We start from the raw sequence: 16,111 nt of genomic DNA on the forward strand, positions 1-16,111 counted from the left end.
CGGAAGGTATGAAAGAAGAAGTGGAAAAATGCATGTGCGGCTAGGTGGCCAAGGCAGAGAAGAGACAGGTAGCAGGAGAGGAGCCCAGCTACGCTCTGGGACGACGAGGGGCAGAAAGAGCTGGAGGCCGGACAGGGCGGGTGAAGCTGTTCTTCAGCTGCCGCGGCCACGAACCGCGAGCTGAGCGGGCGCCCCACCGGAGACCGCAGCTACAGGCCGACGGTGCCATTTCCCCGGTCTTCCCTGCGGCTATGATCCGCAGGCTAGTGGAGTTGACCGGGCGATCCAGGCACCTCGGTCACTCTACTGCCCTGACCAGGTCAACCGTGGGCCGAACGTCAGACACAGCGATGTCGAGTCCACGAAGCATCGGCGGGCCCAACGACGTGTCGTTGGAAGCAGCGACGACGAGGTGACGTGGTCACGTCGGTAGACTCAATGTAAATATTTTGGACTTATGAATGCATGATATCTGAGGACTTTGGGGAATGTGTAGAATTAGCTCGTGCGTGTTGTTTTGTGTTCTTTCCTTTTACGCTTGCTTTCTCAATTATAAATGTTAGTCTTAAACGACACTTGCCCCTGTCTGTCTTTAGTCTGCCGAAATTAGTAACACTATTAAAAAACCCACAGAGCATGCAATACGATTGCTAAATCCAAATTAGCAGGACAATCATATATTACTAAGGTTCCAGCTAAATTCATGAACCTGCATGAGCCTGCCTGTGGCTAGAAAGCTACAAAATTATAGGCACAACCATGAGATACTACACCACATTTTTGCAGTCTACATCACAGTCATCGTGAAAAAGATGAACTTACGAGGATTGTTCTCTTCAAACTGGCACTGCGATCCTCGTACAACAGTGTTTTTCGATTTCCAAGTGAACTCCTGGAACAGACATGTAGCACACAATGGTGTTAGAAAACACAGGAATACTAAAATGATTGGTAACATTTACGAATATTAGCAGAACTTTTCTTGTCGCACAGCCTACCTGAATGTAAGGGCAATAGTCTGCCAGTATTACAGAACCACCGTATCTGCCTAGGTCTGTGGAAGGCACACCAGGGATATAATCAAAATTCTGGAAGGACATAAAACATGAGACAAGTTTGTGTGTGCACTCTTGTAAGAGGCATTTCATTCACTCAACAAGTAAAGTGCACTAAATATTGCTTTTTTTTTGTCAGCCATATTTCTGCGACCGCACTTATTGCTGAAATTTCATTCTATTTCATTTCACGAGATGGCCAAGTCAGATGGCCAAGCCACTGAAAATAGTTTCCAGTAAATTGTTGATGGGAGCAAATTTTTTGTAAATAGATTAATCTCGCGGCATTAAGAGCACTGTGCACACCTGCCTTCGTGGCAGCCATGTTGCTAGTGGTACTCATCACCATCCCGCTATGCTGTTGTTAAACGCAAGGAAGCGTTTTATTAGTTTAATACTTGTTCACTGTCCCGCTTTTACACATGAGAGGTGTGTGGTATAGTTTTTACAAATTTCAAATGTGTCAATCCACTGACCTGATTTGTCATGGTTAAAAACCGTGTTTTGAAGCCAAGTTTCTCTTAAGCTTGCTTAAGGTCTACAAATATGTCAGCATCCTTTGCAGCAGTGGTGGCGTATTGAAACTCGTCACGAGATCAGTTTATCAGTTGGGAATTCACAAATATTAAATTATTAAAATGCAGAATACATATAAATAGCAAATAATTTTTTATTAATTTTGTATGCACTGTGGTGGCCTATTGTGGCAATTGAAATGGCAAGTTTAACTTATGAGCACTTGTAACATGTCTGCAAAATGACCAAAGGTCAGAACAAAATGCGAAGAAATTAATTACGCAACCTGCCATGTGATTAGCACTATGCAAAACTAAACTAAAGAAAATTTTGTTTGCATATTGAATACAATACTGACTTTAAAGCACCTGTTTTTAGGCAATGAGCAGGCCTCGTGAAATGACATAATTAAATTACAATACAAAAACAATGCTATTAGTACTATACACAGATGCCCTCCCTAATGGCCCCCAATATTTAATACCCATATTAGCATTCTAAAGCTAGCCTTCGTGTGAGGCAGTTTGCCAAGCTAATGGTGGTGTAATCACTTTTGCAAACAGTGTGTATCAGCACAGTTTGCTTGTCTTATGACATGAAAAATGTAGATGTGGAACGCATGATGAAACCATACACAAGAGACAAACCCTAGCATGTGCAACAAGCACTTTGTTTTTATTTGACCTGACAGGTGACGCCTTAGTTGGAAAAATGTGACGTGCAGAGAAGCACACTTGCGAATTAAGAAAAGGGTCTATTTCATGCGGTTCAAACCTTTTCCCTCAGAAGCTTTAGATGATGCACAAATGGATGCAATGTATGTCTTTGTAAAGCTCCACATCACATACAAACAAGCAAGACAAGGCTATTATAATTTTATTCAATGCTTCGATTACAACCATGCAGCTTTTTATATACTGCTGTAAGGTTTCTGCAGAACAGATAGCTCTAGGACTGGTCTGTCTTAATTTTCACTCTCGCAACTCTGTGCCAAGCTAAGAAACAGGAAAAGCTGCTGCTCTTGAGCTCGAACCACAAAGAAAACATTTCTGATGTGTTTTCAGTGCGGGCGCTGGCCAACGTAGATGTGGGACAAACTTCACTGACGTCTCTCAACCACAACATAGGCTTTGCTTCAGCGAATTTTGCAGTGTAGAGCAGCATAACAAGATCCTGTTTGAAATGTTAAAAATATAGCTCACAGCTTTTATCAAAATTTTGCACAACAAACCATTTCTATTCTTTCAACAAAGATTTATTATTTTTGTAGTTTATCAAAAACTTAAACATAACCTTTGAGGTCATCAAAAATGAAAATAATTTTACATAGCCCCATAAACATCTTGTTGGCTATTATGTGACGCCATAAACATGCTTAAATGAAATTTCACCAGAAACTTGAGCATCAGTTGCATGAACATGGTAGCCATGTGAGAAAAACAATAAGCGAAGTGGCACAGCATCCACGTAAGCATGTGGCCTCTGACATTCAAAGTTCGGTGTGTTATCTGAAATGTCGAAGGCGATTGCTCTTGACTGAGGAACTCACGATAATACATAACCGAGCAATATTTTTCTTTCCTTTTTCTCGCAACGCTCCGCGCTCTGGTTCAGCCCCTCCTGTGTGCAGTGCATGCCAACGATACGGCTACCGTTCTAGGCACCGCACACCATAAACGGCATCCTGACGCAAACGAAGTATCAGATGCACAAAAGTTCTTTTTTTTTTTTTGCACTCTAATGTCACAAGTCACTTGCACTGCAGAATGGTCTTCAATACCGATCACAATGCTAAGCCCAAATGCCTGCACCGCTCGGCACGCAGCTACATTGACCTACAGCAGTGCCCCTCACACACATCGAAACGCTTGTCGCGCATTTTTATTCCGGATAAGGAGGAAACCAAGCAGTGCAGTAGCAAACCGGCCTGTATCGAAACAGCATCGTGCTGACAATGACATGCCTGTACAACAAATCACACGTGAACATGACCAGTGAACCCGTTACAATATGTGGTCAATATCGTCCTCTGTCAGCAACAAGACTCGACCAGCAGACACCGCCAAATTCGGAAGTGGCCCTTCATGCTTGTAAAACTTCCAAGCTGATTCTCGCTCATGTGCTACAAACCGCCTTTGTGATTACGAATGAAAAACATTCATCACGGATACCGCAAGCCCGAAAATCGCACAGTGACGAGTCTTGCGCGCTGCCGCCGCACTGATCTCTTGCAGAGACTACCAAAGTGCATGTGCGTGCAGTGGCTTAGGTAAATTCAAAATGCTATGCAACATTAATTATTTAAATAATAAATGTTCTGATAATGAATGGGGCAGAAACAGGTTTCTGTTTTTCCCATTTTTGCATTTTTGGGCTACCGCTAGCGGAACACTAAAATACCTTTTGTGAAACCCTGTTTGAGAACCCTTGGTCCCAGTGTAAATGGTTATAACATTCACAACTTCGGGTCTCATTGCTATTTCATTTAAGTGAACTGCAACGTGAGACGAATACATGCCCTTAAAATATTGTATCTCAGGCATGTTCATGCTGCAAAAGAAATATTAGCTTATTATTACGTTCATAAAATAATGCATAGCATTTTAGACCCACAAACCTGAAACCTCATAGGCAGGTATTCACCATGGTCGACTAGATTACACAAGGCAACAGAATCTCGGCTCTCTGTGCACTCCGTCTCCAAAGGGTCTTTCTTCACTTTGTCACAAAAAGGATGGATGGTCAGGCCCCTGCGCAAAGCAAAATGAAAAAAGTATATCTGACAAATGAAATTTGTTTGCAAAATTTTTCAGACATGCCCAATTATTTTAGCTCTCTTACGGCACCACTATGATGCCTCAATTTCATGACACCGATGTCTGTGGCATTAAAATTTTCTGACTTTGTCCTGTGACTGGATGTCGAAAATGGCAACTATCACCACCATTTTATTGCGTCAGCAATTATATGGACGCTCAAAGCACAGTGACGCTGCCGCCGTTGTCGTGCTGCCCCGATGCGCAGCTCACGCGTGGAGGGTTAGAGGGTCTCCAAAGACGCAGAGTGCGTTTGGTTGCAGAAACGACAGTGGACTCAACGTCAACGCTACACTCAATCGCCTCCGTGGCAGAGCCAGGGAAGTGTTCTGCCTTTGACTGCTGGCATGAGTGTTTTGCACACGCACACTTTAAGCACACTAGCATTCCTGCTGAGCTGCTGTGTGTATGCACTGGCCTGAGCGGAACGGCCAATAAGTGTCAAGCAAACATTATCTAATATTCCCCTGAGCCTGACTAACGCAGACAGTTTCCTGTCGGTCTCATTCATGCACCACTGAGGTAAAAGTTGCCTTGTGTGCTGCGTTGCACCAACATGTCACACTCACGTGTACTCAGAACACCGTCCGAAACGTTAAACGGCAATGCTAAAACTCGCTGTCACTGTCAATGCTTTGCCCCTTGGGTGAAATAGCCTAATTATTTTTATTTTCCTGCGGCACATAACTTATATAATTGCGTTTGAAATCATGTCTTGCATTCATCTCAGGCACTGCTTCACAACTTTTGGTGTAGCCTGGATGCAGTAAGACCTAATTAATTACACAAAATCAGAGGCTTGCATCGATCGATCGGTATGCACAAGATCGCACTGACTATGCACTGACTGACCGAGTCCGTCAAAGCAAGCATGTATTTAAATTGGACCCCGAGCACATGACTTTTGTGGAATGCATGCTCATTTTAGTATGATTATTTAGTTTCAGACACGGCATAGAAGCAGGAGCAAACTTACAAGCAATACATTTTAGATCACAGTGACTTTTTCAGCGTCTTCCCATTGCCTATTACCTAGCTTCGAGAGCGGGTGTCGCGGTAGCACCGAGTGTGATGCCTGCCGCCGCCGGCCGCTTGGTGCGCTGCACTTCGAGACTGTGCCGGACCATGCTGAGACATGGGCGGACTTCAGGCAAGAGACGACGCGAGTCTCCCCATTTGCCCGGCGATCTGCCTCTTATGTTCTTGTCCCAATCCGCAATACGTTCGGGGTCTGCGGACGCGCTGGGTAATGAGATGAGCCGTTTCTTTCCGCGTCTCTGGGAAATCGCTGTTTCGCGACCTGTTCAAAGTTTCTTTAGACAGACGAGTGCACACATAGATGCAAAAAACCCACTCACAATAAGAAAAGACTGCAACTAAAGCGGCAGCAAGGCGAGAAATGAACTAAGCATTGCAATCGACGCGTAGCAATCAACGCATCGCAAACGAACGCGAGTCGAACACCGCAGGATTTAGCATGGTGCCGACAGGCATCGCCGTCTGGTGGCCCGCGGCGGCAGGCATCACAGCCCGCGCCACCGTCCCGCGTTGGAGACTCTCGGTGGACGGCCCACTAGAGTATATTCTAGGCACTATACGCAAGCCGAGCGAGCGATATGTCTCGCATTGGATTGGATTTCCAATGCATATTAGTTGCCAGACGACGTAGGGGCTGCGAGATTTAAAACCGAAACTTCCTGATGTTGCCCTTTAGTCAACACAGCTTGTTTTCATGGGCATTCGTAAGCGAAAGGGCCTTAAATATCAGCATGACTTGCGGAGGTACATCGTTAATTTCCTCTAGCGGAACAAATCCCATGGGATTTTCAAGGATTACAAGGAGCCCACATGTATTTAAATAGGACCCCGAGCACATGACTTTTGTGGAATGCATGCTCATTTTAGTATGATTATTTAGTTTCAGACACGGCATAGAAGCAGGAGCAAACTTACAAGCAATACATTTTAGATCACAGTGACTTTTTCAGCGTCCTTCCCATTGCCTATTACGCTAGCTTCGGGAACTTGTCTGTATAAACTTGCTGAAGCAAGTACCCCCATGGCGTCCCTTTCACTATCAAAAAAACCTTCCGACGGAAGGTTTGGAGACCGACGAGGGAAACGTTTCGCAGATTTATCTTTTTTTCCTTGAACTTGACAAAACATTAAGGGGAATCAAAATCAATTCATTATATCCACTAGTTTGTTGTAATCCATGTCATTACAAAGTTTGACAGTACCTGATAAAAGACGGCTAAAGCTAGAGCTTCTGGCCTGCAACGCTTTATAGAGTTAAACCTGGATATAACAAAATTAACAAATTCCCGAAAAACTTTGTTATAAAGAGGATTTCGTTATATGCAGGTTCGGCACGAAAATTTAAAAAAGAAACTCTTACCGTATTTACTCGATTCTAACGCAGGGCCATTGTAACGCGCGCCCGTTTTCCGTGACCAAAAGAGACTAAAAAAAAATCCTTTACAGTACTGCGCACCTCATGCTTTCATACAGAAATACAACTATCGCTACATTTGGCAGCTACATCATTTTTTTTTTGGCCTCCAGAAACGGCATCCAAGATGGCCATCTTTGTCCTCAAGAGTCAATATTTTGCGTTTCTTTGTCGAAGCACTCATCCATGTCACACCAGGTACTTGATGCGTGGACGCATGTCGTTTCGCACAAGCATGAGGCGTCGGAAACACGATGGCGTCGTAGCATCGTATAGTGTCACCTAGTGTCAGGTTAGTGAAGTGAAGCGCAGACACTTGCACAGTAACCAAAGAGTGGTGCTGCCAGTGTGTTGAAAAAACAAAATAACAAAAGTTTTTTTTTTCCTTCGGCAACATCAACTGGAAAAGGAGAGTGCCGGCTTGGCGGCCTAGGCCAGCTGCAGCAAGCGGCAGGATCAGGTTTGAATGAAAGGAGGGGGAAAGGTCACGCCCGCAGTGGCAAGATCGCCGAGTCGAGGGATGCAAGCCCACCTTGCGCACGCTCGCACACACGCATGCACATGTGCGCTCGCTCTCGCCTCGCAGTCACTGTGAATTTGAGCGCACCATGCGCGACGCCGCCGATTCGCATTCCGTCGTGGCGGAGAAGGTGCTTCTGATTCCTGCTCGTGCAAAAATGACAAAATTTGGGGCGAAATCTCTAGGTTGTCAGCGGGGAAAATTCGTTATATCGATGGGGTCTCCCGCTGCCACTTCGTTACGTAGAGGTCTCAAATACATGTGCTTCTATGGAATAACGGCGGGGAATAGAAAAACTTCATTATATCCAGGAATTCGTTATATGGAGGTTCGTTATAAGCAGGTTTAACTGTAGTGAGCACCAAAACTGCTGCTTGCCTCTCTCGACGGTTGTCAATCCATTCCTTGCAGCTCTTGAGAGCAAAGTCACAGCCGAGGTTGTGGCCCCACTTGAGCGGCTGTGCTTGGTCATAGTTCGGAAGGTACCACCTGGTGGGAATGACACAACAACCAAATAAACAAAGCACACAGCTTCAACGAACTTTACAGATGTGTCTCGCAAAATGTGTTGCTCAAGAATACACTTTGAATGCAACTTCTTCAATCTTCGGACAAATAAGAAACTAGCCACAAAAAAATGTGCCGGAGAAGCAAACTGCACATCGAAAGTGGGGTGCCCTGGTCAGAGGATGAAATCATGGATGAGAATGACACATTGTGCACCGGTACCGTTTGTCAAGGATGCCATTACTGTCCTGTGTTACTCAGAACTATCACCCCTTAAACCCAAGTTTCCTAAGTGAAGGAACAGGAAGGAGTCACAATGAAGCCAAAGATAAGGAAATACATCTCATGCTATTCTCATAATATTTTTACCCTGTATCCTCCATGAGAGCCAAGGTAATCCTTGAGTACACCGGGTTCTGGGTATGGGTTCCAGTCATTGCTTCATTCTGAGTAAAAATAAATGCAACACGTCAGAAACTTATGACAACTGTGCATGAAGTTAAAAAAATTCACCGACGATTATGATACACCCAAATGCAAAATTTGAGTTCAGCTCTATATGTGTCTTTCCTATTCAAATTCACGTGACTCTGCCGGGACCAACCGCCCAGTTCAAATTATCCGTCAATTTGAATTAAGAGATTTCGAATTACCACGATTTCACTGTACTTTGTTATTTGCACAGGTAGGAGTGAAGCAGTTGCTTGACTTGAAACAAACCTTGATAGTCTTGCCGTACTCAGATGCTACCAACTTACAATACGCCAGTTTTCAGAATGTCGCTTTTAAAAGCCAACTGTTCCACACACATAACTGCCATGGAACAAGACAAAATCGAAAAAAGCCAAGCACATGACATTCTTACCTCAAACAACCGCTTCTCCCAATGTGTCAGCCTTGTTCCATCCTCTCCTTGGTCTTCCATCTCTGCACCTTTCAGCTCTGAGCAGTTGAAGTGGAGCCTAACTTCTGCCTGTGGACGCACACAGTCCATCAAGAATGTGAGAAAATAAACAGACACATCTAAAGGCCAGCAAAACACACATATCATGCTAGTTCCACTACGGCCGCCACTTCCAACTCCATGAGAGAAGCATGTTCCAATAATGCCTGTTCAAAAGTGATTACAAAAGCAAGCGCAAGGAAACAGGCTTGTCCCTTTATACAGTATTTTGCCTTGTGTGTATAAATCGCCAAGCGTATTTTGACACGCATGTCTGTTTGGAACTTTCTCAAATGTTATTGTTGACTCTATCTGTTGTCTATGTTGCCGACGAGCCTTGCACAAACAGATTGTATGCGCAACGCGAATAGTGCTGTACTTTCTGGAAGGTACATGAGCACCAGCGATTACACTGAAACTTTCAACAAGTCATGTACAGTGGAATCTCGATGATACGATCATGGCTAATACGAATTACCGGATGATACAAATTTTTCTGTAGTGCCGGCCGAGCCCCATTACTTTGCAACATACTAGAGAACGGTTGTTACGAATCGATTTCCGGCCCGCATCGGTTGATGCGGGCCGGAACGCGGCGCCAGCGCGCGTTCCTTCTCGCACTCCGGACCGGTTCTGTCTAGCCCGCCGAGCGCAAGCATCGCCTCCGCGGGGCTCCCTCGCCCCTCTGCCAAGACTGCGGCGCTTCTGAAATGCTGCAGCACCTACTCTGTGAGTGCCCTGCCTTCTCGACGGCGCGCGCCACCCTCGCCCGCATCTACCGCGCGCACGGCTTGCCCCATTCGACAACAGAGGAAATCTTGCACCCCTCGGGCTGCACGTCAAGTCACGCGAAGCTCTTCCATGCGCTACTGAGCTTCGCTGACAACACCGGCCTGACTGATGGAGTGTAAATCTTGACCCACCCCCTTTAAATGCCTCCGGCGCTCCGGGTCTTGCCGCTGCTGCGCTTGCGATCTCTCTCTCCTCTCTTCTAACTCTCAACCCCCATCCCCCCTGTGCAACGCGGTTGAGGTGTCCTCTATTGAGAGACAGTTATGGCGTTGCACTTAACCCAACTTTTCACCCCTTTCCACAACAATCTCCATGCGCCGGACAGTGCGGAGTTTGAAGCGGTGGCGCTTTTGTGCTTTTCCCCACGCAGGCATGGGGAAGCGCGGCTGCTGCAGCGAGCAAAGGTTCGTGCGGTCTATCGCTTCAATGGAAACTGAGTGGCGCAAGCGCAGCTGCATACAAAGGTCAGAGCCGTGCCGTGTGGAGATCGCTTTCAAGATACAGTGCGCGCGACAACACCGACAGCCGGCACAGGCGCAAAGCACAAGAACGCATTTGTTGGCGGAGTAAAAGCCGCCCTACCTCCCGCGCTGCTTTCCCGCTTTGCTCCTTTCGCGTAGGAGATTGCGTCGCCAGTTACCCTTGCCCCCGGTTGAAAGATACGCATTTGGTGCCGCAGCACAGCGTCGCCCACCCCCCCCCTTCCCCTCCCTCCCATACCCCCACGGCCTTTCGCGCGACGGTAGTCGGGTTTGCTCTTCGCTGTGCGTTCGCTCTCCGCGAAGGCGCACGTCCCCCGTGCGCTTTCACGCTTTCACTCGCACGGCGACAATTTTATCATCCTTGGACTCATGCTCCTCCTCCGCAACGCCCTCGTTGATCTCCTCTCCCATCGGTGGGCGCATCTCGTTGAGAAGCGCGCTCGCTACCGCCCTTGTCGGCGAGATTTTCCTGCGGAAGCTGCATTATAAACCGGTATTTTGTCTCACGCGGCTGCCCTGTAAGCGGTTTACGTATACATGGAGTTCTATGGGAGGGTAAACGGGAGTCGGAAAAGGCCGCGTTGTAGCCAGTTCTGCACTATAAATGGTTACGTTATAAGTGGTCTATACTGTAAATGCTTTTTACGTATGTGGGCCTGAGTGAGTTCACCTCTGACTCTTTTTTTAGCTAGTTTTAATTGTGTTTCGATGATACGAATTTCGGCTAATACGAATATTTTTCGTGACCCCGTGAGACTCGTATCATCGAGATTCCACTGTATAAATATCCCATGCATTTGACCCGTAGTCAGATTTCAACAATCGACGAACGTGCTCGCTGCTATCGTTATGCTCGAGTCTTACTTGCTTTTCTGGGCACAGGTTCACCCAATTAAGAGTTAGTTTTCGTGACTCACAGTTGTGCCACTGTCCACTTCTTCACCATCACTACAATGTGACAATATAATCCACATGCCCAATTACATCCTTCGAGCAAATAGAACGAACAAAATTCTACATATACATAACTTGCAAATAACATACAACCACACAATGGCATTAATTTTAAGTAATTAACCCAAATGTAACATACCTCGAAGGAAAAAGTACTTCATAGGAATGAAAAGTGCAATGGGTGTTCAAGCTCTCTGTTAAGTTATTTAAGTTTGTTAGCCTTCAAGTGTGGCTTAATTGTAACACGGAGCCTAGTGACATACAGCAGCACCTTAAGGTTCAAAAATTGTGGCAACAGAAACTAAACTAAAGCTCTTACAGCTTTCCTGCAGGATACAAGACTCAATAAGGCCCTGTAGATAGCTTTTGTGATAGTGTATGTGTTTGTGCATGTGCACTTTGTGTTTGTTTTTATTTCACTCCTTTCCTTCCCTCACCTGGAGTATAGCATGCCAGGCATGGAGGAAAGAAACAAAACAGGAGAGGCCCTGACATCACGTTTTTGAAGCCGGAAGTGCAGCCATGTTGGTGTGCCATCTCCCTTTGCACCTCCAATCAGGGGTTCTGCAGCTTGCCGGAGCAGATGGGCGCAAACTTTGAACTTGCATTGTTATGAGCCGCCGGTAGTGTGTGCTGCCGACGCGCATCAAAACAAAGCCTACGAAACTTCTGTAACAATTTCAGTGAAGCAGACGCGCGCCTGTGTTTTTCCGTGGCACATTAAAGAAGACGACAGAGACCCGTGCCGTGATTACTTGAGTGTATCTGTTGCTGGCTGACACTCACACTCACAGACCAAAACACAACTTTCAAGCTTACACACCACACTCCAAAGTCAGATTTTCCCGCGAACAAAAGGTGCTGCGAGAAAGACACCGGCGAAAAAATCTTATCTAACTTTTCAGAGACCAAGAGCAGTAGCGAAAGCTTCAGGAGCGCTGTTGCTATGGCAACGTTGACATTTGGGGTAACCGTCCCAGTGCTCCTTTGCGAAAAACAGCACGTGACTTCTGCCACACTTTCTCCAATACGCCCGTGCTGGCCAGGGCCTCTCCTGGGTTTCCTTTCTCCATGATGCCAGGCATGTCGCTAGGCTATGCTCTCCAGATATTATTGGACATTTGCCATAGAGTTTCTCACTATATTACCTAGAGGGAAATCTGGCGCCACAATCTATGGGAGTTTTCTAGCGAGCACTGTGCCGCCATGGGAATGAGGGTCTATGGGTGTGCGAGGCTCGCGTTGGATGGTGTTGTATGCGGTTTTGTCAAAAACACAAATATGGCTACAAAGATAATGCGTTCTTAAAATAGAATCTTCCTGAAAGGTTTTCATTCACCCATATTACATCTTTCAGTGAAGTTTACTCAGCTAAAATGCAGAATAAAGTGAAGAAAAGCAAGAACAGACGACAAACTGTTCCAAAGCGAGTGTGGACCTTGTCGTCTGTCCTCCAACTTTAGCGGCCCACTGATACTTTTTACGTTTCATATAACTGGACATCCAATCACAAGTCCTCATAGTTAAACAAAACATGCTTTTGTGCAATAACAAAGCTAAAACAGCTCTTTACATGCTGTTTTAGTAGGAAATGCACGTGCTGTTTTTCGCAAAGGAGCACTGGGACAGACAAAACGGTACTAGTTAGGCGCGTCTTCAAGCTGTCCTGGCTCTCCGAGGACGATGCCAATCTGAAGTCACCATATACCGGCATTCCCATGCATACAACAATGCAGCAGCGCCAGATTTTCCTCTAGGTAATATAGGGAGAAACTCTACGGCATTTGCTTTTCTCTCGAAAGGTTTAAGCCGCACCCTTGCATCGAACTTCAATTTTCGAATATTCCTGGTGGGAGTGTAAGCATGAAAATACAATATGCAAGATGATGCCAATGACACTTGCCACAACACGAGGTGTAACCATGATCCAAAATTCCTTGCTCATAGATCCATTATGTATCTTCCAGTCATGCCTAATAACTTTCTTCATGACACGGTCACTCCATTTGTGTGTCTGCAACCTGAAAACATGAGAGATTGCAGACATACCTGTTAGGGCTATTCTTTTTCTTTCTTTTAGCCGTTATAGCACAAGCGTGTAAGCATGTTGAACATGACACAGTTCACAACGTGTAATACCCAGAAAAACCCATCACAGTAAACCAGTCAGGGCTGAGTAAAATGCTTATTACACTGGGAAATTTACTACTATAAGCGGAGTTACTCCAAACCTGTACACAACCAACAGGGCTGCCTTAAAAGTAAACAAGAGGTTTATTAGCCCATCAAACGCTGCAGTGAAGAAAGTACTTATCTACGTAGGCTTCACAGCTGCCTTGTATTTCCTATCAATTGCCTCACATTTCCCTGCAGATGTTCTGTATATACTCATAGGCCAGAAACAATGTTCTAGTTGACCTTCCCACTTTATTATGATGCCCTTTTACTTTACTTTGCCAATTTGAACTTATCCACTTGTGCAACTGTCAAGGCACTGCAGCGAGACCAGTGGTCCCTACATACTGAAGCCAGATAAGCACGAACTACAAAGCACAGTTGAGCCACGGGTTAGGCAAGAGAAGCATGCAGTCAAACTTTTCACCCTCACTACTGCCACTGTATTCATGCAGACAGAAACACTGAAAATTACACATATTTAGCTAGCAATGCTGCAACAGCAGCTGAACAGAACGCTTGCCAGAAAACTGCTGCATGTACCAGATAGTAGTATCAGCTAGTGGTGTTTATTGTAACAAGAGCTTTGGTTGCAGCTGTTTACTATACTGAATGCACAGATATTCAATCAGGACTGTCCCTTTCATGCATAATAAGTGGAATTTTACTATTTGGAGAGTTAATATAATGAGGTCCTACTGTAACTTGTGCGCTATCCTTGAACAATAATGTAACAAAGGGTTAGAACTGCCTGGAAGGGCGCAAAAATTAAACGCAGACCCCGTCACACTCAACAGCAATGCAGTCATGAAAGTGCTGAGACACCAACTCTAGGGGATGTTCACTGGTCACCTAAAGGGTTATTGACAAAAGGCAAGGATGGAGCAAGGCCGCATAGCACAAAACAGAAACAAGAGAACACTGTGAAATGGGCACATGTTGGATGTCAAGCCCGATGATCGACAAATAAGAAATGCAATTAAGGGCAGAAAAAAGAGGAACAATAAAAGAACAGTGAATAAACAGCACATGCATTTGTCCAAGCAAACTTCGTTGCATGCCTGCAATGCTACCAGTGAGATAGATGCTGGAGCCCAAATGAGCATGCAAGCTGGCATCAGCAAGGTAACAGGAGGACAGGCAGGGTAGCACATATGCACATACTAGCAGCCTGCCTGGAGTATGAGTACTGTCATTTCGATGGCACAGTTTACATTGTGTAGCAGTTTGCTTGCAGTTTTGTGTATCACTGATTAAGCCTAAGAAATCCTAATGAGATGAGTTCCTTAATACATACTCTATTCATAAAAATTTGACAAATTGTCCTCTCTCCTGCTTTCACGTCCATCTCATGAATAACTTGCGAGTACATCTACAAAAATATTGCTACGTGCTATTCGAAGAAGATGATGTTGACACTTCGATGTAGTGGGACGTACACATAGGCGGCCTCTGGCTCATCTAAGGACGACGACGTGCCTTGTTTTGATGTCGGCTGGCTTCCATGTTGGCCAGTGCTTGCTACCCCTTGTAAATATACCTTTTACATAGTTTCCCTCCTGTGCTTCCACGTAACAATACTAAAACAACAATTATGCATTTCTTATAACAGAAAGCACAACCCGCAAAAAGTGGGTATAACACATCCCGAAACTTCTAGAAATTTATGTACGCATGGAAATTTAAGTATGCATCCAATCGAATCACGCAGTTGGAATGCAAGCTATACACAAATGTTGCCTTGAAGTGCAACCTTTCCGTAAAGCTGACCGTACTGCCTTTCAACCAGAAGCATCAAAAAGTGCTTTGATGAATGAATGTACAAGATTGTTGCTGGAGCACTGACTTGCACTAACAGAGTGCCAAATTGCTTTTAAAAAGTGCTGAACATTGCTGTACACAGTTGTTTAGACTAAACTGTTCGGTCTAAGCTGTTCCCACACTATCTAAGATGCAAAAGGCGGCTCAAGTGGCTTTAACACAAGCCTGAAGTATTTAGCTGGAGAGAATTTCCAGAACATGAATAAGTAGGAGAGAGGACAGCGGCACAAAAGACAAAGACCGGGAAGATGCCAATGCAAAAGTTTATAAGAACATGAACAGTCAAGAGAAACTAGAAAGGAAATGTAACCAAACATGCTGGAACACTCCTTTGTACACCGCTAAACAGCTACAATAGCAAGAAACCAAGAAAACCATCATAAAGGTGCATTACCTAAAGCAACAGAAAGAGCATCACAGCTAGCTCTGAAACAAAAGAAATGAAACATAAGCAAGAAGCATCCTTGCAAGCCAGAGAACCAAAGCCAAGAAAGAAAGGTAAAAGCATGTAAAAAGCAGCACACAATACAATAATAATAATCATAATAATAATACTAATAATAACAGTAACAAAAGATGTAACTGGTTGAAAAAGATTTACATTCCAAAGCTGTACCTTCACCAAATTTTGCCTATCAGAGCCCAACATGCCTAGATTCAAGGAGGAAAAAAAAAAAAAAAGAAAAAAAAAAAAACATGCACACCAAACACACACGCACGCACAAAAGAAAAACCATTTAATTTTGGTGTTTTACGTGCCATAGTCATGATCTGATTATGAGGCATGCCATAAAGGGGGACTCCGGATTAATTTTGATCACCTGGGGGTCTTTAACGTGCACCTAAATCAAAGTAGACAGATGTTCTTGCATTTTGCCCCCATCGAAATGAGGCTGCTGCGGCCAAGCTGAAGCTCAGCAGTGCAATGCCACAGCTACTAAGCTACTACAGTGGGTCTTGGAACATAAGTGTTTCTGTGTGCCTCCCCTGAAATGTAGCCATAACGGAAACATCTGACCATGCTGAAGAGCATTACACCGAAGCTGATGCTTCATAGCAATGCAACAAGGCTAAGTGC

At 45.0% G+C, this 16,111-nt stretch overlaps 1 protein-coding gene across 2 annotated transcripts in view; it reads right to left on the reverse strand.

Moving 5' to 3' along the window:
• The window catches only part of LOC119456270 (leishmanolysin-like peptidase), a 36,749-nt gene that overhangs the window by 12,526 nt on the left and 8,112 nt on the right, over positions 1 to 16,111 (reverse strand). For both annotated transcript variants that reach the window (XR_007467581.1, XM_049669654.1), the window contains exons 9-15: positions 12,937 to 13,058; positions 8,732 to 8,835; positions 8,236 to 8,312; positions 7,738 to 7,848; positions 4,189 to 4,321; positions 999 to 1,088; positions 823 to 892 (exon numbers count right to left, since the gene is read on the reverse strand). Coding sequence is in view for 1 of the 2 variants with exons in the window: in XM_049669654.1 (XP_049525611.1) it covers positions 823 to 892; positions 999 to 1,088; positions 4,189 to 4,321; positions 7,738 to 7,848; positions 8,236 to 8,312; positions 8,732 to 8,835; positions 12,937 to 13,058 (707 nt within the window). In the remaining variant the exon portion in view is untranslated. The remainder of the gene's footprint in view (positions 1 to 822; positions 893 to 998; positions 1,089 to 4,188; positions 4,322 to 7,737; positions 7,849 to 8,235; positions 8,313 to 8,731; positions 8,836 to 12,936; positions 13,059 to 16,111) is intronic.

The sequence above is a fragment of the Dermacentor silvarum genome, chromosome 6 (assembly GCF_013339745.2).
Source record: "Dermacentor silvarum isolate Dsil-2018 chromosome 6, BIME_Dsil_1.4, whole genome shotgun sequence".
In the NCBI taxonomy this organism is placed as follows: Eukaryota; Metazoa; Arthropoda; class Arachnida; order Ixodida; family Ixodidae; genus Dermacentor; species Dermacentor silvarum.